Below are 25,708 nucleotides of genomic sequence, written 5' to 3' on the forward strand. Positions count from 1 at the left end.
AAAAGCTTTGGCTTCCACTTGAATAGGGACCTTAGTATTCACTTTTTTTGAGAAGACGAATGAGCTACACTATAAGCCACATTCCATGGGTGCATGTAGGAGCTATGCCTCATACATGATTCTAATATCAAGTTCAACATGACATAAAATGACCATGAATGACAACATTCAGGAGAAAAAGTTTGTTCTTAAAAAATTTAAAACTCAGAGCTTGCCTTGAACTATGGATAATGAGAATGCCTCAAGAGTCAAGGTTAAGTTAGGTACATTTGATTTGCAAAGCTTAAGGTCAAGGATACAATTATCAAATGACATGCACTCATTATTATCCTTTGGCTCACAAATCAAACTTTAAAGTATCTTCTCTCTCAACCATGACATTCACCCACTATTATATTATGCTACATAGTTCTCATATGAAATATTTTCAGATTCATCCTTAAATCTTCCAAACCAAAATCTGCTCACGAATTAAGACAAATAAATAGCTTTCATTGACAGCTTTCATTTGTTTCACCATATTTTCTGCTCTATGATACCATTGTTTCTAGCAATACTTAGCTTCATTAAAAGTCGTACATAACTAAGTGTATACTTTGAAGAGCATTACAAACTATGGAAAAAAAAAAAGGCTCATTAACTAAACAAATTTCTCTGAAAATGGCCACAATTTATAATTTTCCTATTTTTTTGGTTTGTTTGTTAGCTATTGATGAATATTTACCGCTTTTGAGTGACATCCCCCATATTGGATCTAAGTAAATACTATCTCTCTATATTTACCTATTGAGAAACTAAATATATTTTAAATTTTTAATCGATAAATCTCATCTACCTAACTATATAAAAAAAAAAAAAAAATAATTTAATTCTTCTATTTAATCTTGTTGTTTGTTTACTAGATATTTTTTTGTGTGTGTGTTAAAAATGGCATTGTTTTGTTTAGACTTAATGGTGGGAGGTCAAGAAATAGATTTACATTGAAAAAAAAAAATTAAAGTTAATCGATTGAAATACAAAAAAAAAAAAGAAGAAGAAGAAGAAGAAGAAAGAAAGGCTTAGAGGACTAAATGAGATTAGTTCAAAGTTAAAGAGTATAATTTATAGTTTAACCTTATTGTTATTAGAGTGATGCTACTTTTAATACAAATCTTATTACATAGATGTTCACATTTCACAAATTGATATATCAACTTAAAAAAAAAACTTTTAAAATATTCACCCTAAAAAAAATATTAAAATATAAAATAAAATAGCAATTTTAAATTTAAGAGTTCAACGTATAGATCATTTGAAATTGTACAACTAAAATTTAATATATAAATTTATTTATTACACTGTTGATATGAAATTAATCACATTTATATTCACTTCAAGTTATAAATATTTATAGTAAAATAGATAATAGCTTTAACATTTTCTCTTTGTTATTATTATAGCCTATTAATGAAGGTTATGTAGGTTAAGGCATACACGATTGTAAACTTTCGTACATATGTACAATTCATTTTGTCTCAAGGTAGGAATCATTAAATGTTGTCTTTTCGATATCAAAATGTCAACAATTACTTATCTTAATAGGGTGTGGGGGTAAATAGCGGAGTTCAAGTCTCTAAGAAAGATTTTCACACACATATATATTTAAATTAAGTTAAAGTAGAATTTCTATCTTTATAAAAAAAAATGAAAAAAAATTTATTCTCAAAAAATAATAATCTATATATTTAATAATAGGTAAGCTGAAAGAAACTCTAATTAGATTTCAATTGAATTCTTAATTTTGTGCCATGTATCCTATCTAAATTTTTAAAATTTTTGTGCAAAATAAATAATACATTAACACTTAATACAAAAACCAAGACCACAAAAATAATCTAAACAGGAACATTTCACCTGGACACTTCTATGTAGACTCTCAGTCTCCTCTCTCCCTTTCTCTTAAATGTTTCTCTAAATATAATCTTAACCCCTAACTACTTGCTATCATTGGCAAACAACTCTTAACAACACACCAACAACCCCCAATGTACAACAAACAGATTTGTAAGTAAACTTGCAACCCCTTTTCTATTCATATTCATTGACTTATGAAACATTGTCAATTCATTTTCTCACATTTTTTTATTTTATTTTTTTATGGTTAACAACTCTTTTGTTTCATAACTAACCATTGAATTGAACAATTTCAATATTCAAATGTATAAATGAAACTTAAATCCCATATGAGGATTAAAATAAGCAACCATACGAATTTGAAAAATATGGCTTTTGGAAACTATACTTCATTATAATGCTATTTGGAGATTTTAATTATTATTAATTTTGTTGTTGTCATATACCTTTTTTGTTTTGCGTTGCATCTCAACAATACACAAAGCCAGTAATCCAATTATTTGTGATAAGAATATAATGGCATGATTGGGCAAGATTAGTAGTTCTTTTTTTTTTTCAAGTCGAATNTAATTAAACAAAAACCAAGACCACAAAAATAATCTAAACAGGAACATTTCACCTGGACACTTCTATGTAGACTCTCAGTCTCCTCTCTCCCTTTCTCTTAAATGTTTCTCTAAATATAATCTTAACCCCTAACTACTTGCTATCATTGGCAAACAACTCTTAACAACACACCAACAACCCCCAATGTACAACAAACAGATTTGTAAGTAAACTTGCAACCCCTTTTCTATTCATATTCATTGACTTATGAAACATTGTCAATTCATTTTCTCACATTTTTTATTTTTATTTTTTTATGGTTAACAACTCTTTTGTTTCATAACTAACCATTGAATTGAACAATTTCAATATTCAAATGTATAAATGAAACTTAAATCCCATATGAGGATTAAAATAAGCAACCATACGAATTTGAAAAATATGGCTTTTGGAAACTATACTTCATTATAATGCTATTTGGAGATTTTAATTATTATTAATTTTGTTGTTGTCATATACCTTTTTTGTTTTGCGTTGCATCTCAACAATACACAAAGCCAGTAATCCAATTATTTGTGATAAGAATATAATGGCATGATTGGGCAAGATTAGTAGTTCTTTTTTTTTTCAAGTCGAATGTACATGACTTATTTTTGGGAGACACTAAGTCTTTTTTTTTTTTTTTTTTTTTGAGAATACTAAATGTTTTAACATACACACATACAAGGAGAGGGGAGAAGGTCTTAAATATTTTTCATATTGCATGAGATAAGATCTATAATAAAAAAAAATATATAGTTGAATTTAGTTATATAATTAGTAACAATGACCAGACTTTAATACAAGTTTTTTTTTAAACACACTAAAGATAATTGACTAACATGGTAAAAAAAAAAAAAAAAAAAAAAAAAATCTTATCTTTATGGGTGCATTCAAAGGGTGAACATGTAATTTAGGATAACGACAAGGTGGGGCTAACGTTGTAATTTCACATACACCCACTAGGCTCTATTTTATCTCCCACATGAATTTAATTAACTCTTTCCCTCTTAAGAAAATCCAACCAATCCACCCTTCTCTCTCTCTCTCTCTCTCTCATCCCCCACTAGAGAAAGACCACCCATAGCCACCTCTTGTGAATGGTTGGAAAGCGACTAACCCAACTTCCATCCTCAAATATATAAACAGAAACACACACGCATACAATATATCCCTCCACATATAGATACATACAAATCCAAACCAAGCTAAACCCATCAACAACAACAACAACAACAAAAAAGTGAGAAGCGAAAAAAGAGAGAGAGTAAAAATGCTATCGAATCCGCCGAAACCGTCACTCTTACTCCACAGAATCAACACCAACACCACCAACATCGCAACGACGCCGCGTCAAGATGAGTTGCTGTTCCAGAAGTGGACCCCACAAGCTTGCCCCGAAATAGTGGCGAGGTACCACGCCCACTCCGTGGGCCCCAAGCAGTGCTGCTCCGCCGTGATCCAGGAGATCGACGCCCCCGTCTCCACTGTGTGGTCCGTCGTCAGGCGCTTCGACAACCCCCAAGCCTACAAGCACTTCGTCAAGAGCTGCCACGTCATCGTCGGAGACGGCAACGTGGGCACCCTCCGCGAGGTCCACGTCATCTCCGGCCTCCCCGCCGGCAGGAGCACCGAGCGCCTCGAGATCCTCGACGACGAGCGCCACGTCATCAGCTTCAGCGTCGTCGGCGGGGACCACCGCCTGGCTAACTACAAGTCGGTCACCACCCTTCACCGCTCTGCGTCAACCGCGGGTGACGGCGACAGGACCGTCGTGGTCGAGTCCTACGTGGTGGATATTCCGCCCGGGAACACCATGGAGGACACGTGCGTGTTCGTCGACACCATCGTTCGGTGCAACCTCCAGTCACTCGCTCAGATCGCCGAAAACGTGTCGAGACGAAACAACAAGTCGCTGTCACAATAGAGTAATCGTTTACTATAAAAAAAATTGTTCTTTTTTTTTTTTCATTTTATATATATACGCCGTGGTTTTGTCATTTGTGATTATCCGATGTGGGTTTGTTTGCAAAATGAATCGACGTTAATAGTGTTTTGTTTTTTCTTCTTCTTCTTCTTTATTTTTTTTGTGTAATATTTTTCATAATAATTTAAGAATTATGACATACACCTCCACCAGTGTCTTTGTTTATTCATGACCGAATTGATAAAATGTCGTTTTTTGTGTATAATATTATAGCACTAGTAATGTTGAATATATGGTTTTAAAAAAGAAATGAGAGAGAAAGATTGGGTGAGAGTGAGACACAGCGGAAGTTCGGATTTTGGAAGCTATTAAGGTATATACCATGTAGGGGTTTGTGACTTTGTGTAGGTTAAATACTTAAAATCGACACTGTACGATTACATGGTGTCAGAACTCAGAACTGAAAACTCAGAAAATCAGAGAAAATCAGAACTGAGAAAGAATCGCTGTACCTTTTTTTTTTTTTTTTTAATAATAGAAGTGATTGGTATTATAATTATAAGTTTCCACGCGAAACGGCAGCGATTGAGTTTGGTAGTCCAGAAGTTAAGGCGTCCATGACGACGGCGATTATGCCAGCTTTTCGTTTTTTCAGTCTAAGATATTTGGTTAATAATTATTAATTTGCAGGTTTAATTTTAAACAGAGAAATTAAATATTAACAAGGTGCATTTCTCTGTTTATTATATGTGCAAGCACCACACAAGAAACTTAGTAGTTAGTGCAACTCCGTGGCCGAATTCATGCATGCACATGGTTTGTGCTGGTACTTTAAATGTACAAGAAAGCAAAAGAAAACATTAGGTTTGATGTGTGAATAATTAAGTATAAATCATAATGGCATTCACGTTAACCATCTAGCCCAAGAATAATATTGCACAAGCTCGAATAATTCTTGGATTTGTTTTTGGGGGTTCTTTACTAGCGTTGAAAACTTGATTCGTGTCTGTGTTTAGTATTATATATTTTGTTCACAATTAGTAATTTTAAATTTGAGACCTTCTAAAAATATATGTATTTAAATTTGGAAAGTAGAGAAAGATTGACAGTCAATGTAAAATTTAATTACTTTATTATGAATAAATAAATATATGTGCTTGATTTGGACTAATTTATCGAGAATTCATAATTTTAGTTAGTAAGGTTTTCTGACTTCCTTGAAGGGCCTCGCATCGTTTTTTGTTCCGAGAAGTTTCAACTCTATTCAAATTTGGCTTTTAGAAAAGGACAAATATTTTTAACTTTATTCTTTTACCTTTTTTTCCCTTTTACCGAGTGTGAGGTAGACCGTAGAAGAGGTAAATAAAGAAGAAGTGAAAAGAAAGAAAGTAAGAGAATGAAATGAATGAATGAAACTTTAGCAGAGAGATGGTGGAACCCCGAAATTTCTTGTGTAGAAAAAAATTGCATGGAGTAGTGATTATTGAACAACATGTTGCATTAAAATAAAAACAAAAACAAAAAAATAACGTGATGACTGATGGGAATCAACAGCTGCACTGCATGCCTGGCTGCAACTTGACTTTTTGATAACTCAACTAGCTGTTAATTAAAAGAAACGAGCAAGTTGCAAATTGTTTCTCTCTCTCTCTCTCTCTTTCTGTGCTTAAAGAAATGCAACTTGCTCTTTCTCTATCTCTATCTCTCTCTCTCTCTCTCTCTTTCTTCGTGAATGCTGGTTTTGAATGAGACGGTTTTTGCAAGTTGGTATGCAAGTGGGAGAGAGAGAGAGAGAGAGAGAGAGAGAGAGAGGCTTTGCTTTTAATGATCCCCGTGTACTTATGTCTACTTTTGAATGCGTTCACGCCACTCTCTCTCTCTCTAGCTTGACCTTTTAAACGTGGTTATAGAAACCGCGCAAAAAACGTTATAATTTTTTTTTTTTTTGGGTTGACATGTTTAAGAAGGAAATGTTTTAGATAGTCGGTACGAGCGATTCTCCAAACAAAAAAAAAAAAAAGATGGTCGGTAGAAGTAATTTTAGGTAACTTCAGGGAGAATAATGAGTTTTTCGAAAAATTATTAGGTACTCTCGAAGTACTATAAAAGTATATTCTCTCATCTCACATGAATAGTAAGTCTCATTAATTAAATTCATGATGGAACTTACTATTTATGTAAGAATAAGGAGTACACATTTATGGTATTCCAGAAATACACAATAATTTCTCGTGTTTTTCTCTCACATTTATGGTATGATCCACAAATTAAATTTATGATGAGGTCTATCATAAATATAAGAGGATGGAGTACTATTTCACTATAATTCAAAACTACCTAAGAATTTTTCAATTTGTAGTATAGTAAAAGAGAAATGATATGTGCACAATATTTTCACAACACTTTTACAACAAATTTTAAGTGGTAGGTTGTTACTGGTTGTTATTGTTAGGGCAAAAAAGTAATCTTAGTAGTAGATTCAAATTTTAACCAATAACAACTAACCACATATGATTTGTAGTAAAAATATTGTGAATGCATAGTAAAATGATATTTTTTTCTCTCACATCTATGGTGGACCCTATCATGAATTTAACAAATGAACCCTATCAAGAAAGTGAGAGGATGAGAAGAGAGATCATCATTCACCATACTTTGAGAATACATAAGAATTACTCATTTAAGAAATTGTTACAAATATCACTGCGTACTCTTAGCGTGATGATCGGTTCACAAGTAATAAATTCCTATGTTGGAGTTCAAGTCTATAAAAAAGAGTTTCATATACACATATATATATATATATACACACTTAAATTAAGTTATAGTAAAATTTTTATTTTATATTAAAAAAAATGTTATAGACAACAATTAAGGAAATGGATTAGTAAAAAAAACGGGTTCTTGTTTTATATAAGGATCGTATGGGTATAAAATATTTGAGTAATAAAAAAAATACTAATACAAACAAGTGTGCAAGCCAGTTTTGGTTGTCTTTATTCTTCTTGTTTCATTTTGTGTATTTCATGGCTCTCCATATTTTAGTGGAGCTTTACATGGATATTTTGCTCCTTTCGCTGGTTCAATCGATGGGGTTTGGTTAAGATGACATCCAATGTGCAATAAATGCAGAACCAAAATTCTACGTTCAGTTCATACTTCATACTTCATATACACTCGAATCATAACATTTGAAACAAAACAAAAATATTTTGTACTTTTATGAAACTTTTTAGGAAACAGATAAGGGCTTCATTTTCTTTAGTGCAATATTGTTTTATTATTGCAACAACATGAAAGTTTGTGATTTTGAAAGATTCGTATCCAGCTCTTCAAAACATTTAAAAAAAAAAAAAATCAATTTGAAGAGCATTAATTGTAACCGGGAATCTAAAATAAATAAAAATAAAAACAACCTCACTTCCTATTCTCCAATATTATTCAATTTTTTTTGTAAAAATGCTCAAGTTTGGAGAGCACTCTAGTGTTTTGTACAAACTTCTCTCTCTTTCCCCTAATTTTTTTTTTTTTAATGATGAATTGATGTATATAAATATAAAGAGAATAGTGTGTATTTGTCTATTTGAAAATGGATAGCTAAAAAAAAAAAAAAAATTTATAATAAAATTTGGTTGAAGTTGCAAGAACGAATTTGAATATTCTAAAATCCATCATATAAAAATATAAAATAAAATATAAAAAAAGTGCCCACTTCTGACCTATTCACCGGCCCCCTCCCCTAAATTGTCACTTACAAATCTTTGTAAATCGTGTAACTAAAAAAAGAGATACATAAATTTATTTAGCAAGTTGTTAATATGATAATACCAATTAATCACATATGTTAATACCTTAACTTGTAAATTTTTATAATATAATGGCCAATAATTTTGCTATTTAATAAATAAAAAAGAGGTTTCAAAATATATACTACAATTTATAGCATTTTGACTTTCTACGATGGCTACCTCTTACTTGATGCCTATTTTTATTCGTTCAAAGTAAATCAGAACGTGATTGCATTGTCAAATCTTGCCCAACCCAATTAATCAAATCGGTAAACCAATAACCTGGTACATTCTTCTAAAACAAAAATAAATAAATAAATAACCCGGTACATATATACCTAGACAAGTTCAAGTCTTTAATTAAATTGTTTTAAGTATATGGCCCAATCAAACTTGGAAAATACTTTTTACCCGTTCAACTAAGACAAGTTCTTAAAAACTTCCGGTTTTTCATCATGTATTCTAAATCATTCATTTACCTAACTTCTAAAGTGTTTCTTATAAGGACAAAACTTAAGTATAATACTTTAGGTGCTGTTCTTTAAGTTTCTCTCTTAAGATTCAACCATGTGCATAGTTGTCAAAATTGTGAAAATGATAAAAATGGTAAGTTCATACGTAGAATCGTATACGATCGTATGGAATCTTACCGATCCTACCAATCCTACCAAAAACATAAATTTTTGGTTTTTTTTTTTTTTTATGAGATAAATTTTTTGTTTTGATGAAATTTTAAGGGTTTTTATTTTTTCATGTTATGATGGTATGACTTTTTATTTTTATTTTTTTATAAAATTATGTTAACCTAAGCAAATGTTTTCTAGTTTCTAGTTCACTTGTAACTAAAATGAAGGAATGCTTCATCATTTCTAAATGAAGAATTTGATGTTGGATTTGCTGCCTTTTAAGCTACTGTATAAATATATAATGTCTACATAAATGATAAAATGGATGATGATATTTAGGAATTTAGGACGGTGGTTATAAGAACCTTAGAATAAAAATAATTAAATATTCACTTCACCTTAATATTCATCTTTCTTTTGGATTTCATATTGTAGTTAGCTAGTTTCCATTTGCTAACTTATTTTGGATTTCAAACTTGGAACTTAGAACTTGGAAAATATTTTCCATATGTTTTGATAAATATTTTGGCATTTAGTTGTTAATTAAACATTTATTGAAATTTTTAAATACATTGGGTCAAAATTTAAATATATTTGTTTTGTTAGTATAGACTTAGCAATATATAATATGCAAATTATATCATATGATGCAAATCTTAATTTTTTTATGGATGAATTTATAATTTACATGATTATTTAACATACAAAGTCATTATCAATGTGTTTTTTGTTTTAAATTTGAAAATATGTAGGATCTTACGATTCACGATCCGATCCTACGATTTATGATCCCACCTACCTTCAACTATCCTACGTAGAATCCCGATTTTGACAACCTTGGTCATGTGGCTATTTAACTAAAAAAATACTTTTCTATCCTATGAGAAAAAAATCTACATGGCAGAATTTTAAGAAGTAAACCTAAGGAACAACACATAAGTATTATACCTAAGTCTTGTCCTTCTTAAAAATACATTGACATTTTGGTCTCTATGAAAAAAGAGAGGAAAATTTACAATATATTTCATTATTTACTTACAATTTTTTAATTTATTTGAATTTATTATGAAGAAAATTATAAAATTTCAAAATAGTTGAAAATTATTTTTATTTCAATTTTTTGACTTTTTAATTTCAAAATAATTTTCTTTGAATGAATTATTCTTGCTTAAATTGTGTTGACATTCTTAATATATGTCTAATTTTTCTTTCATAATTGTATTTTTTATTTTATATATATGGATACATACATACATACATATATATATATATATATATTCCTTAATAAGTTAAACTCAATATTACTTTAACTACCAATATTAAGTCCTTTTGTAGTTGTACTCTGGTTATGTGATGTATTATAAACCCGATTTAAAACACTAGTATTATTATTTTCGTGTATGTTCTAATAAGTATTATTGTTTACTAAAAAAAAAAATTTACTTTATGGTTTTATCATGTAAGTATTTGTCGGATTATTGATTCTATATATTTATATACCATAAGTCTATAACTTTAGGATTTGATATTAACAAATTTAATATATGTATAAAAAAAATTATTGAGTTCTAAAAGTGTACCTTTTATAAAGAACACTCAATGTTTAGGTATTATTATTCAGTTTTTAGTATTTTGAAAGTATGTGTTTGAGTGTTATAAAAATACATGTCAGAAGTGTTATTTTTGTTTAAACAATGAAAATTATTGTTTAAACAACAGTACCAAACAACCCATAAGATTGCATTAAATACGTTATTATGGATGTTTTATACAATGCTTTGTATTTTTTTTTTAAAAAATTGATCTATCAATTTTTTATATTTTATAATATATTTGTAATTGTGGGGCCCGTGGGCCTGACAGCCACAGCCCATCGCGTAGTAGGCCCAAGGCCAGCGCCAAGGAAGACTGACCAGCCAAGGCTAAGTTGGGGAAAGCCTCTTTTTTGGCCCACGCCGAGGACCTCTTCGTCCTCGGCATACTAAGGATAATTTTTGGGAGGGGACAAGCCCAGAGCAAGCTGTCACATTCACACTTAATGTATTCACCTAACCCCTCTGGCCGCATTAATGGGGATATAACCCCTTAGCAGGGTAACGTTGATTAGAGTGAACCACTTGAGTACCGATAAGGCCTCTGATGGGACGGACGGTCAGAAGAGAGGCGAATGGATGATCAACAGATGGAAGAAGGAGATAGGAAGATGAAGACTATATAAGAAAAGCAAGTAAAGTAAAAAAAGAGGGGGGGAAGAATGGGAAGAAAAGGGGCTCCTCGGCCACGGGCCGAGGAGCATCCCCCCAGTTGTAAATAAACTCTAAGTTTTTTTTTCTTTTGTAAAAAAGAGTTGATGCTTGATGAATGACGGCCAGTGCCTAAACCTTTAACCCACTATCTATAAATTTATTGTTTGGGCTTGTTGGGCTAAAAACCCATTCATATTCAGGGTCAAATCCAAACTGAGTCCCTACAGTAATTATTATTTAAATTTTTATGATTCGATTAATAATCCACTAGTTGAACTAATGATTCACCAACCCAAAACCTTCAAGTTTCATTCTTGGTTTAATAACTATGTATGGATGTTTATTTTTATTTTTATCTTTTCCTCCTACTATTTGTGGAGCACTATGGAGAACTAAGTTGCTGAAAACAAAAATGAGTGGTCCAATTTTCATCTATCAAAATTAAAATTGTAAGGACCAGATTTGAATCCCTAGCCTAACAGGTGGATGGACTTAGACCCAAAAAGTCCAAAACAATGAATTTGTAGAGAATTAATTGAAAAACTAAACTTTAATGAATCAGACAAACATTCACGTAGATTTAGATGACAAGAAAATGTAAATAGACAGGTTTATGCTGAAGAAAATCGTCATCGACAAAGTCCGAGGAGATCTGTTTTTATATGTTTCTTTCAGATTTGATTACAAAGTCAGTTCTTAATGCTACAGTATTTTTCTCTTAGTTTTTCAATCACCTTCTTTCATTGCTCCCTCCTTTTATATTTTCTTCCCCTTTTATCTTTTTGTTCCACGTGCATGCCAGATAGTTGATGTTTATACTTATTCCATCAGCATATCCCATAAGTCTTTATATAATAGTTGTAAGGCTGAAATCCACTGTTCAGGCATCACCTCCACATTAATACGGCCAAAAAGTTAGCTACAGTGCATTTAATGCAAAGGCAGTAGCTTTCTCTTTAGATATTTTAGGACTCCTCCCTGTCTGATGTCTTTGCAATGCTTATCCGCACCAACAAAACTTCCTAGAACGTTACCTTGGTTGACAGACTACCTCTTTGAACCTCATCTTTGGCTAGCCGAGGAGGCTAGCCGAGGAGGCATTTATCCTCGGCCCATCCTGTTAAGCCATTATGACCAAAACTAACCTCGTTATTTCCTAACACGGTCTCTTCTGACAAAGATTCCTCCTCCTTGGGCAAACCCTCGTCCTCGACTTGGACCACAGGCCCAATATACAAATAGATAATAAACTCCTGAGCCCAATATCCTTACAAAAATGATATACTATTACGAAGCAATCAAAGGAGTTAGAATTAGTGAATCACGCATTTATACTAAAATAAGTTGAAATATATTCATTTCATCTTGAAAGCTTAACTGATACCTTATAGTATTTCCAATGAAAATGTCTAGAGTTCAAATACCTATCCCTTTTATGTATATATTAAATTATAAACAAGTAAGGGTAAGGGGTGGATCCAATCTGCCAATGTTCTTGCTCAATAAAAATAAAGTGGTCACACACACCAAAGACAAATAGCACTTATTTTCTAAAGTTTAAAACAAAAGGGCACCACTTGCTTAGTGGGCAAAAGATTATATAGAACTAGCTGAAGCATGAGCTACCGACCATGTTTGGCTTTTAGGGACTGTATAATTAAGAAGCACAGGGAACAAGCAGAAATCGGATCAATGCACACTGCCATATTCACAGACAATTGGCTTAATGCATATTGTTGTGCGTACTATCACAGTGTGTTTTGGATTCAAAATCAAATCCATGGGCGTATGTATGTAGCGGTTTGAACCTTTGAATTTCTTGAGGTTCCTTTACGACACATGGATGTGGAGATGTCAACATCCCTAACCTAATCCACATATAGGCCACTAGAACTGTTAGGCCTAACCAGTGCACTATAATATATATCTTTGGTTATTTCTTAAGTTACCAATATATATATATATATATATATCCATTATCTAGGTTTAGTTTTCACTATGGTCATAGTCATCAACTATCAAAATCTAACTTGTCAATAAATTTTTCTTTTCTTTTTTTGAGCAAAACTTGTCAATAATATAATCATATATACATATAAAAAATTTTAACGAGTTCTAGCCACTTTGTTATGAAATGAAACTCTTTGTCTTATTGTGTGTGATCCATTTTATATTTCATTAACTATATAGCTTATTGCACGTTTTTTTTTTCCCCTAAAGTAATCAAAATTTAAAAAATCAAACACGTGAGTTTCAAAAAAAAAAAAAATCAAACACGTGGTATATTACAAATCCTAGAGTATAAAATGGAATAATCTTTAATTTAATGAGATGGTCCAATGTTCATGTCTTTACTGCCCAATTAGCAATTCTTGTATCTATTTTCAAATCATGTTAGGTTGGGAGACAACTACAATGAAATGTGCACCGGACTATCCAATTTGCCCTTTGATATTTTGTTTTCTCTGAAGTTAAGAGCTTTAACAAATTGGATGGTAATTACGATGAAAACCAAATCTTATCCACAAGGGGGTTATAATTACTTATTAGTAGGGCAGTAAATAGAATTAAATGGCCCATTTATCCCCTCAGCTACAGTGTTATTTTGTTCAATGGAGCGTGCAAATTAAACTTCCTATAGCTTTCATCAAACTACCCAGAAATGCACTTCCACCTTTCATAATTAATTCAAGGAAAGTGTGATCATGAAAATGATTCTCACCAACCGCAACAAGAAGCTTCAAAAAGGAGGAAAAACCAGAATCTCACACACAAAGGCATAGGGGAGAGAAAGTTGATTGGAATGGCAAAGAAACACCAAATAGTTCTTGGAATATGGGGAATCAGAAGCAGCTTCCGTTCCCTTATAGCCTTACTTGTGACTATCCTAATAATCACAGCAGTTTATCTCAGCCAAGACAGTGGAAGATTCTTTGAAAATAGAACCAATGTTGAATTGTCACAGTGCAATTTGTTTTCAGGTAAATGGGTGTTTGATAACCAAAGTTACCCACTATACAAAGAGAAGGAATGCACCTATATGTCTGATCAATTGGCTTGTGAGAAGTTTGGAAGAAAAGACTTGAGCTATCAGAACTGGAGGTGGCAACCTCACCAATGTAACCTCCCTAGGTATATATTTTCTCTCACTTGCTTACATCTGATATAACTCTTTATAATGTTACAACAATTCTATAACTTTTTATGGATTAATATTTTGAGAGTTTTATTGTTGTAATATATGACACATTCACTTCATTCTTAATTAATATTTTGCGTATAATGTTAAAATTAAAGATACATGAGCTTTAAACATTATACATGATGAGATCAATGGTTATCGACTTTCAATCATCTTGGTATTTTACAAGCATGTATGCATATTATAACAAAGAAACATAATCTAATGTTAATTTGTCAAAATACTTGTTCAATAAAAAATTATGGGGTGGTGTAAATTTAAAAATATATATAAATGATGATGTTAAAGATGTCTTTGTCTATGGTTTTGAGCTTTGTGGAACTTTTTTCTATGTTAATAAGGTTCAATGCCACAGCGTTGCTAGAGAGGCTAAGGAACAAGAGGCTTATATTTGTTGGGGATTCACTGAATAGGGGCCAGTGGGTTTCGATGGTCTGTCTGGCCGATTCAGCAGTCCCTCCAACGCTTAAATCCATGCACACCAATGGCTCATTGAGCACCTTTAAGGCCACTGTGAGTAATAATATTTGCTGCAAAAAAAAAAAAAAAAAAAAAAAAAGGGGGTTGTAGACGTGCATTATACACTTTGTGCTGTGGATCTAGGATATCTGGGCTGGCCTTTTTGCCAATCCAACCACTCTGGGATTAGGCTTGAGTTTCATAGTTGGGCTAACAGTGAAAGCTAATTAAGAACCCAAACATACCCGATAAGAGAATAGTATCTCATAGAGCAACTGTATATAGTGGCTTCTCAAATTATATGGGGCCCAAAGATGTATGGGATATACTGCTGCGAGAGTTGTTGCATATAACAGTTCCATCAGATGGTTTTTCCAAAGAATGGATTACCATTTTGCTTAAAAAGGGGATGATGAGGGATCCAAACCAAGAAAAAACAATTTTATGTTCTCTCACAATTGATGGAGACCACACACCAATGTACCCCAAATATTGTGAAATGTTAGTTGGATATATCTCTTACACAAGATATCATAATTTTTAATTAAAACCGACCGAGCACAGTTATTGAGCTATAAGGTCCTTGGTAAAGAAAGAATAGCTATTAGTTATGAATACTTAATAGTTGATTTTGCAGTTCCCTACAATTGCTATAAATAATTAATATTGAAATAATTCTTACATTTGTGCTTTTTATAGTTGTAAATTTTACCAGAGAAGCTAATGGTTAATTAATCTAATGAAGGAATATAATGCCTCCATTGAGTTCTACTGGGCTCCATTGCTAGTGGAATCAAACTCTGATGATCCATTGAACCACCGAGTACCAAATAGAACTGTCAGAGTCAAGGCAATTGAAAAGCACGCTAGGCATTGGACTGATGCAGACATACTCGTCTTTGATTCCTACCTGTGGTGGAGAAGGCCCACAATGAAAGTTCTGTATGTACCTTATAAAACTCAATTAATTTTTTTTCTTAATGATAACGATAATAGGAGAGTCAGAATTTGAAGCCTTGACGTTTCTGTTAGAAATATTAATAAATGTGAATTGAGTTATAAGACTCTCGGATAATTATTAACATCTGCAATTATTTGATTGTTTGTACATTTTCCATTCCAAGAAGAAAGATCCTGTATAATTTTAAAGTTTTGTATAACTTATTTGTTGGAACCACCATTGACTTAGTATTAATCTAATCTTATTTTTATGTGACAATGATTAGGTGGGGATCATTCGAAAGCCCAGATGGGATATATAAAGAAGTTGAGATGCTTCGCGTCTATGAGATGGCTCTAAGAACTTGGTCTGATTGGTTGGAATTTCATGTCAATCCAAACAAGACCCAATTGTTTTTTGTTAGCATGTCACCAACTCACGAAAGGTATCTTGACTAATTCCTTTCTCCTATAACTCATTTATAATCTGACCCTTCTCCAAGGTATTGGTCTGAGTAGTTTTGAATTTTTATCTCATTTATGAGGTCTTAGGTTGAAATTTCTTAATCAGCATCTTCGGCAACCCCCAAAGGATAATTAGGTGTTTTAAGAATCCTAAACGTCCACGTTAACAAAAACATACATCAACATTCTACATTAAAAAAAACAACTCAGCTCTTTTAAGTAATTGAGAAAGCTGAATTCATGAGCAACGTTAGGGAAATAAAAATTTTCACTACTTGTTTGAGTAACAAGAGCAACATCAATTTCACATGAACACGTCATTAACAACTATTTTTATTATGTACCAATCATTGTATGTTATGTTAAATTTATCATGAATCCAAACATGGGAAGGACTTAAGCTCAAATTATGGCATATGGTCATTTTATTGTTTTACGTTCAAGGAAAAAAATACATCACTTTTAATAATTGCTATTGATTTTTTTGCTAATTAATAATTGCTATTGATATTGCATAGAACTAGTGGAAATCTAATATGTATGTATATTCCAGTGGTGAAGATTGGGGTGATGGTGAAAATTGTTACTCAGAAACAGAGCCAGTTTTGAAAGAGGAATTTTGGGGAAGTGACACAGATCCAAAAACGATGCGTGTAGTTGAAAATGTGCTAGACGATTTGAAAACAAGGGGTGTAGATGTACAAATGCTCAACATTACACAACTCTCAGAATATAGAAAAGAAGGCCATCCATCAATCTATAGAAAGCAATGGGAACCTCTAACCGAAGAACAAATATCAGACCCAAGTAGTTATGCAGATTGTATACATTGGTGTCTCCCTGGAGTACCAGATGTGTGGAATGAGTTCTTGTATGCTTACATTGTTCATCAATGACAAATTGGAATTAAAAATAAAATTCAAGAAAAGTTTGTACTTTTTCAATTTTAATTGTAAGTCTTTTATTTGGATTCAAACGTGGTAACGTAGTTGCCAATATCGTACCATCCGCAATACATATCGTATCATGTGGAAAAAGTTCTGTATTGTATCGGCATATCATAAGTGCTCATGAATCGTACAATACAGTGTGCATGTCGTAAAATCGTATGTATCATACAATACATAGACAAATGCTTTAAAATGAGATTTTTTGTTAAAATTTGTACTTTTATTTGAATCTAACAAGTTGTTAGACTTTTTCTCCAAAAAAAAAAAAAAAGTTGTTAGACTTGTTTTTAGCAAAAAAATTATTGTTTACTTAATTTAGTTTACTAAAATAACATATTCATAAGTTTTTTTCCCCTCTCTTCTATAATTGGAATACACAGTACACACTTACCTTTCACTTTAATATTTTAAAAAAAAAAATTTATTTTAATCATTATTGTTATAAGTCCAAGAAACTAGAATGCCAAAAAAAAATTATAAAAAAATTATTAAAATAAAAAGAACAAAAAGAGATAGTAAATGTTAATGACGAATAACGATGAAGAAAATTTTAATAAAGAAATAAATTTACAAAATTATAAACATGATGATAGTGTTGACTTAAATGGGGTTGATTAGGCAATTTGATAAATATGATAAAAATAAATTATTATTTTTGGGTTATTTGTAATATATTATCACTTTTGAATTTAAGTAATTTAAATGTGTTTATTATAAACACATGCTAGTTTGATTTATTTAGTTAGCTTGTTAAATATTATTACATAAGTGATAAATAAATTAGTCATTAGTTGAATGCATTCAAAATTTATAATGAATATACCCTTTATATATGTATATTTATAATTTTTTATAAATTTTATTAAGTATTTGTATATCTTACAATACAAGATACGATACGATATACGATACAAAAAAATTAAAAATTGATTCACAATACGATTTACGTCTTGACAACTATGCATGGTAATGTCATCTTTTGTTGTGATAACCCAATGGTTCAAAACTATGCATGGTAATGTCATCTTTTGTTGTGATAACCCAATGGTTGACTTCATCTACGGTGATTGCAATTTAACCTCATTCCTTTTAAAAATAAGGATCATATAAGTATATAACTACAAAGTAAAGAGAGTGATGCCAATATTACATATTTTACTACATAGCTCTTACCAAATGATGTGCCACTAATAATGAAAAGTAATTTAAATACTCATTAATTATCTTTTTAATGTGATGCCAAGTTTGTGGTGTCACATTCATTATTACATTGTTTAAGATAAATTACATTTTTCCACCCTAAACTATCACATCGACTATACTTAAGTCTTTGAATTAGTGAAATGCACAATTAATCCCCCCAAATTTATAAATCTATTTCAATGTCCCTTCTAGACTCCGTTTTAGTGTTATATTTGACAAAATTTAGCATTTAAAGACCAATTTATCCATCTCTCCAAAATAGAAGCCTAAAGGGTAAATCGGTCTTTCAATACAAAAATTCATTAGAGTTAACAACAAAACAAAAGGCAAGGGGTTAAATGTGATGTATTTTTCAAATCAGGGGTCGATCATGTGTTTTAATAGTTTAGAGGGTTAAATATAACTAAGATAATAATTTATGTTGGAAAATTATAATTGGTCCTATCAATATATAAGTTTTTTTTTTTGTAATAAAAAGCTTTTTGTAATATTTTAAGGTAAGATAGATAAGATAATTCAAATATCAAGTGTTTAAGGTAATTATCAGGGGAATAGTGTTTGTGATTCGGTGGGTCTCCAAGATGTTCGTGCATGGTCGTGACAACACGGTATTTATGGACTGTCTTTGATCTTGGTGATTGCGAATCCAGTTTTGCCCACATGTCTTCAACTCTTCATATAAGAACAAAAGGCAACTAGAAATTAGATTATTATTTCTAATTTTTGGTAAAAGATAAGATCCGAAAACACTCCAGCTGGCCTACTCAAGACTTGAGTGGTTATACTTTAGGAAAAATGTCAAATTACTACAAATTACTGCCGAAGAAGTGCTATATATACAATATTTTTTAATATTTTTACATCAAATTATAAGTGATAAATTGTTACTAATTTTAATTTAAATCTACAATTTAAATTACCTTTTTAACCACTTGTAACAGCTAATAACAACCTATTAGCTAGAATTTCTTATGAAAATATTGTGAATTATAAGAGTTTCCATGTATATATAGTATATAGTTCTCACGCATATATGGCATAGGAAAATTGTTGTATACTTCTACAATATCATAAATGCGTACTTCCTCTTCTCACATAAATAGTGGGTCCCACTAATTAAATTCATGATAAAACTCAACATTCATGTGAGAAAAAAAAATATGCATTTATAATACTTCAAGAGTACCTAATAATTTTCCTATAGCATACACAGCTTTAGGAGGAAAATTCTAAGAGCACAAATAAATGGGCAATTTCTTCTCTCAAATACCATATCAATTGATTCCAACCCTTCCTGGGACCAGCAACCAAACTTTCATTTTCATACATATAACCTGCCCCAACAAAATTAATGATCCAGCTAATTATGACCTCGCAAAACTAAACAAACTTTTTTTTTTTTAAGGAATTCACAAAAATGCCTATATTAATAATGTATTTTAAGGAAATTTTTAACTGCACACATTAATCAGACCCTTTTTTTTATATGGATTATCACTCTCTCCCACATTCTTATTATTAAAAAATAAAAAAGTTTGATTACTAATTTAGTTCTAATGTTTGTCATATGTATCAAAATAGTCCCTAATATTTTAAATGCATAAGTTTAATTCTTAACCTTTTAGTATTGTGAAAAAATAGTTTTCACTTAAGTGATGAATGAAAAATTTGGTGTGATTACTGATTAATAGTAAAATTAAAATATTAACTTTAAATATTTTATTTTAAACATTACTCGGTGGAAATCCAAGTTTGATTCCAAATGGCATTAAAAAAAAAAACCAAAATGTTTATCTATGTTAGCATTTCAAGAGTTATTTTAACCTAATACTAAAATGTTAAAAACTAAAGTAACATATTTACACCACCATGCAACTTTGATGAGGTAATCACTCTACAAATATAAGTATTTGAGGAGTGTGGAAGACAAGAATCAAGTTTCAAATATCTAGAAGAAATATTCATACAAATATACACAGATTAGACTATAGTAGAATTTCTATATTGTATAAATAAAAATAAAAAAGAAGTAACACATTGACAACTTTAGCATGTATTATTGGCATGTACTACAGAGACTTTGGATTAAATATAAGTTGTCTTTTTTTCCTTTTTTCTTTTTTTTGAGAATGATTAAATATAAGTTGTCTATTAGCAAATTTAAAACTTTGTGACCATTTTTACATGTATCACCAAAATAATAATATCCCATTTACAATAACTTTAGCATTTTCCATTAAACAATTAGAGGACGTGATTGGCACACTTATAAGTGCATTTATATTCAGCCAAAAAAAAAAAAAAAGATTGGCACATTTATAAGTGCATTTAGTACCCCCAAAACACCGAATGGTCCGAATCATTGCCTTAAGTCTTAATCTGCATTAGTACAGGATACATGTGACATCAAAAAAAAAAAATCTGCATTAGTACATGTAAAGCTGAAATCTCGGACCAAAACCAAATATCAAACCCTGTTCGCGTTCTTTCCAATGTTGTAGTCAAAATCTTTTACAACACACACACACACACACAGAAGATAACCTGGGATTTGCTTCATCCGATATTGTATTATACCATGATTCTGCGATGGAATAGAAAGAAAACCCATTTCCCTCTCATAGCAATTCTCTCTTTAGTCTTCATAGTTTTCACAATCCTCTACAATGAACGTAGCATAAGGCAAATCCAAGAAAACCCAGATCACGTTCTTCATCACCAAGAAGCTCCAGTCACTTTTGTTAAAGCAAATCGTATAAACCCAGCTCAAGGTATAGTCCATATTATCTTCTTCTTCTTCTTCTTCTTCACCACAATATTTAATGACAATACACAATCTGGGTCCACTTAAAGTCAATACCTTTACTTGGTTTCAAGTCAATTTCATTACTGTATATTCGAGTTAGTTTCTTTACTGGGTGCCGTGGATTTGAAATTTTTGTTTGTTTGGTTTCAGAGGTTTTGGATAGATTCAGTAAGTGCAACTCCACCAGAGACTATAGTGGTCGGAAAATCGCTTGGGTTGACCGTAATGACGGTCAACGGCAGAGAGTGGCATCGGAGAGATGCGACGTGGCTTCGGGCAAATGGGTGTTTGATAATACCTCGTATCCACTGTACAAGGAGTCGGAGTGTCCGTACATGTCGGACCAATTGGCGTGTCACAAGCATGGGAGGCCTGATTTGGGGTACCAGTATTGGAGGTGGCAACCCCACGAGTGCAATTTGAAGAGGTACTTCTTCTTTTTCTTTTTCTTTTTGGGTTTCAATACAGTTCTATCAGCATTGAATTTTTCTTTTTAAATATAAGCATGGAATTTAAGGAGGCATTTCTGAATTTACAACTTGGTTTCTTTTTTGTGCTATTGAATTTGGACTAAATTTGAATTTTGTGATATATGTAAAATATAAATTTAGAGTGTAATCAGGATTTTATTATGGCACAAGTTAAGTTCACTATAAATGCTGCCTTACTTCTTCTCAAAATAAATAAATAAATAAATAAATGCTGCCTTACTAATGTGCTGAAAAAAAAATGGTACATATAATTGGGATTTTGGAGTTCTTTTAATTGGGAGTCTTGGATTTGAAAGTTGAGGGCTTTTTTTTTGGTTAATAGAATCTAGCATGGAATTTGAGGCTAATTTCTGAATTTACACCTAGGTCTCCTCTTTGTGCTAGTGAATTTGGAGTGCATTTGAATTTTGTGATATGGATTAAACTTGTTGGTTGGAAATCATGAGACCTCAAGTCACAATTTCAGTTGCTTTTGGGGTTGTGTGTAAGAAACACTACTCTTGTGATACATGCAAAGTATAAATTTAGAGTGAAATCAAGATTTTTGAATTTCATAGAATTGGAAGTTGTGATTAAATTAAACACAAGTTCACACTAAATTCTTCCTTACTAAAATACTGCAAAAAATGGTATGTAGTTTATTGGGATTTTGAGGTTCTTTTTAATTGGAAGTAAATTGATTTTTTCTTTTTCTTTTTTTGGTGGGCTTGTTTTGTAGGTGGAATGTGATTGAAATGTGGGAGAAGTTGAGAGGGAAAAGGCTAATGTTTGTAGGGGATTCATTAAACCGAGGGCAATGGATAGCAATGGTGTGCTTGTTACAGTCAGTGATTCCAGCCAATAAGAGATCTATGTCACCAAATGCGCCTCTTACCATTTTCAGATCAGAGGTAAGCAAGATTCCCCCCTCTAGAAAAGCAAAATTGTTTTTGCTTATGACTGAGGAGAAGATCGTGACTTTTGAAAGATATTGAGAATTTCATGTTGTTTCTCATTGTTATATCTTTGTGTGATTTGCAGGAATATAATGCAACTGTGGAATTTCTCTGGGCTCCATTACTTGTTGAATCTAATTCTGATGACCCAGTGAATCACAGATTGGATGAACGGATAATCCGTCCTGATTCAGTTCTGAAGCATGCATCAAAGTGGGAGCATGCTGATATATTAGTTTTCAACACGTACTTGTGGTGGCGACAAGGTCCAGTTAAGCTATTGTAAGTATAGTAAAACCAACTAAGCATCTAACTAGAAAAATGAGTTATATAGAAAAAATTATTAATTGGTATCCTCGAACTTCTTCTTCTTTTTTTTTTTTCTTTTTTTTTTTGTGTGTGTAGATGGAGTGCTGGAAAAAATGGGATTTGTGAAGAATTAGATGGACTTGGAGCCATGGAATTGGCCATGGGAGCATGGGCGGACTGGGTTGCTTCTAAAGTGGATCCCCTCAAGAAGCGAGTCTTTTTTGTTACCATGTCCCCAACGCATCTCTGGTGAGCGCCAAAACCATTTTTCCCATCCATCTCCAATATTAATTTGCAATTCCTTTCAGTTTTAAGCAAAACCCATGCATATTCCAAGGCCACTTTTGGATTGTTTCTTCCCTCGAATATTATGACTGCATTTTTCATTCAAAAAATATATATATAGAAGGAGCATCTAGCATGTTTCCTGGGTTTGTATTTAAAGCTGGATATAGAATCGTTGATGCTCAGAATGGTTCATAAAATGATACTTGAAGTCTGATCTAAGAAATTTATATTTGATTGAAAATAAATTACAGTCATAGTTGGCCATGGGTCCAATATAATAGGCTTAGATCATTGTGTCAATATGAACATTTTCTTGTCATCTATTCTTAGAACTCTTTTAAAATTAGTGCTTGCTGTTTATATAAATTGTCTCGACCTTCTGTTAATCCTGTGTTTGTAGCCAGTTTATTAAACAAGGCACTTGTATCTTGTTAATTGGAAACTAGACCATAATCCAACCTTTAAATTATTAAGGGTCCAGAAAGTTCAAAATAGAAATGGATTTCTCATATTTTGGATCAGTATTCAATAATCAATGGCTTACATTTTGATCTGGCCACAGGATAAATAGGAAGAAAAAAGGTCTAGATAATAGTTGGGGGAATTTTATGACAATTAATGGCCCAAATAGTCTATCCTAATATTTTATAAAGGAGCATTCAAACTGTCTACTTAATTTCATGTGTAAGGACTAAGGACATTGTCATATTTTCAATATCCTACTTCAAAGCTTCATATCCCCACTACTGCCTTTGGGAGGTAGACTCTTATAGCATCTTCTCATCATTTTCATAAAACTTGTGTTATAATTCAGGAATCGAGAGTGGAAACACGGAAGTGAAGGCAATTGCTATGATGAGAAAACCCCTATAGATTTTGAGGGCTACTGGGGAAGTGGTTCTGACTTGCCTACAATGCGCATGGTTGAAAAGGTACTTAGCAGGTTAGGTTCAAAGGTTTCTGTTCTTAATATTACTCAACTCTCAGAGTATCGCAAAGATGGCCACCCGTCAATTTACCGCAAGTTTTGGGAGACACTGAAACCTGAACAATTGTCAAACCCTCCAAGTTACTCTGATTGCATACACTGGTGTTTGCCAGGTGTACCTGATGTATGGAATGAGTTGCTATTCCATTCTTTGTAAAAACAAATGTAAACTAGAAAGGTCTTTTTAGTGGTTTCCTATAGCAAATTAGCAATTGAAAAGGGAATTTTGAGTTTTGTTTCCATTCACAAGGAGAATGGTTGCTTGTAACAATTGATATTCTATTAATTTATGCAGTTAAAAATGAGGGTTTCATTGCTATTATCACTAGTGAGAAGTTAATATGAAATTGACTCATTTGAATGCAAATTCATTGGGTGTGTTACCACTTAACTATGGTGAATTGCATGTTTTCATTTGGAGGCAATTTGCTTAATTTATTATTAAAAATGTTTTGAACCTTCTAAAAAATTTTGGTAGAGTTTTGACTTGTCCAAAAGTGAACTTAAAATGGATAAGGGTTCTTTAAGAAAGAGAATGGAGAACTGCATACATTCAATTGTGATCCAATAGCCTTAAGGGCAACAGGAATTCATGTTGCACTTCAAATCATATTCAATTATTTATTAAAAAGTTGATTAGCACCTATAATTTTGTACACTCATCTTCTTGTCTGTTTACTTTAACAATACACTACCATTTTCACAACATTTTGCACAAGGTGGCAAATTGTTATTGATTTTTATATAAGCCCATCATTTACACTACTTTATTGTCTATTATATTGTTGAAAATTTATAATCTCAACAATTGTAAATAGAAAATTGTGAATTAGCTGTGTCTGTAGATTTATTGATCATTTATCGAAAGTTTGTTCTAGGTCTCCTAGACAACAAAAGTGGTAAAGCTTCATTGAAAATAGAAAGATGATTTTGGGCCTGGTAGCAAAGTTGTGATTTGAAACTGGAGTAGTCTCATTTTCATCCATTCGGAGCATGATTTTAAACTAGGCCTGGCCTGTTCTCCGGGATGGACTGACATTATTTAGACCCTAACCAAAATTGAACCCAAGGGTAGGGTCAACCAGACATGTTTCCCTACAAATAAAAATAATATACCAAAAAAAGTATTACACCATAAAAATCTTCTCTTTTTTTTTTTTTTTTTTTCCTTTGAAGAAGGAAATAAGAAAAAGATGTGAAAATCAGGTTCCAATTAACTCGTATACTTAATTCATTCGCATTAGTGGCAGGCACGTTTTAACACACATAAAATCTTCAGTTAGTTTAAATTATGATTCATATAAAATTTTATATATAAAACAATAGTTTAATCAACCAATCATTTGTTTTAAAATATCTATACTAGCAATAATTTCCTACATAAATAATATAAAAATAAAATTTCTCTTGGTAGATCAATTTTGGAGTGGGCCAAGTTAGTTTGATCTTATGACCCTTTATAACTTTTTTTCTTTAATTAACTGCTGTTCTGATTCATTCTATTTCTTAAAGTTACAATACCATCTCTTTATAAAAGTTTGACTCCTTTGTAATATATTTTAATAATTTGATTCGAAACTAAAGCATGCTCTTATGCAGAGCATATAA

At 31.7% G+C, this 25,708-nt stretch overlaps 2 protein-coding genes across 2 annotated transcripts; both read left to right on the top strand.

Moving 5' to 3' along the window:
• Nucleotides 1-3,482: 3,482 nt before the first annotated feature.
• Nucleotides 3,483-4,614, top strand: LOC111988217 (abscisic acid receptor PYL4). Its single transcript, XM_024020009.2, has one exon. The coding sequence runs from the start codon at nucleotides 3,752-3,754 to the stop codon at nucleotides 4,403-4,405; it is 654 nt and encodes a 217-aa protein (XP_023875777.1). The 5' UTR covers nucleotides 3,483-3,751; the 3' UTR covers nucleotides 4,406-4,614.
• A 9,215-nt stretch (nucleotides 4,615-13,829) lies between these two features.
• LOC111988226 (uncharacterized) lies at nucleotides 13,830-24,422 on the top strand. Its single transcript, XM_024020018.2, has 11 exons — nucleotides 13,830-14,197; nucleotides 14,609-14,780; nucleotides 15,472-15,668; nucleotides 15,953-16,111; nucleotides 16,684-17,020; nucleotides 20,688-21,054; nucleotides 21,240-21,516; nucleotides 22,299-22,470; nucleotides 22,601-22,797; nucleotides 22,921-23,073; nucleotides 23,927-24,422. Exons 1-11 carry the CDS (start codon nucleotides 13,869-13,871, stop codon nucleotides 24,255-24,257), a joined length of 2,691 nt encoding a protein of 896 aa, XP_023875786.2. The 5' UTR covers nucleotides 13,830-13,868; the 3' UTR covers nucleotides 24,258-24,422.
• Nucleotides 24,423-25,708: the final 1,286 nt, after the last annotated feature.

This window comes from Quercus suber, unplaced genomic scaffold (assembly GCF_002906115.3).
Source record: "Quercus suber isolate HL8 unplaced genomic scaffold, Cork oak 2.0 scaffold_403, whole genome shotgun sequence".
NCBI lineage: Eukaryota > Viridiplantae > Streptophyta > Magnoliopsida > Fagales > Fagaceae > Quercus > Quercus suber.

Excerpts from the sequence above, each read along its gene's own strand:
- LOC111988217 (XM_024020009.2), top strand. The coding sequence starts at position 3,752 with ATGCTATCGAATCCGCCGAAACCGTCACTCTTACTCCACAGAATCAAC.
- LOC111988226 (XM_024020018.2), top strand. The coding sequence starts at position 13,869 with ATGGCAAAGAAACACCAAATAGTTCTTGGAATATGGGGAATCAGAAGC. Across the intron at positions 14,781-15,471 it reads TGAGCACCTTTAAGGCCACT|GAATATAATGCCTCCATTGA; the intron begins GTGAGTAATAAT and ends AATCTAATGAAG. Across the intron at positions 23,074-23,926 it reads ATGTCCCCAACGCATCTCTG|GAATCGAGAGTGGAAACACG; the intron begins GTGAGCGCCAAA and ends GTTATAATTCAG.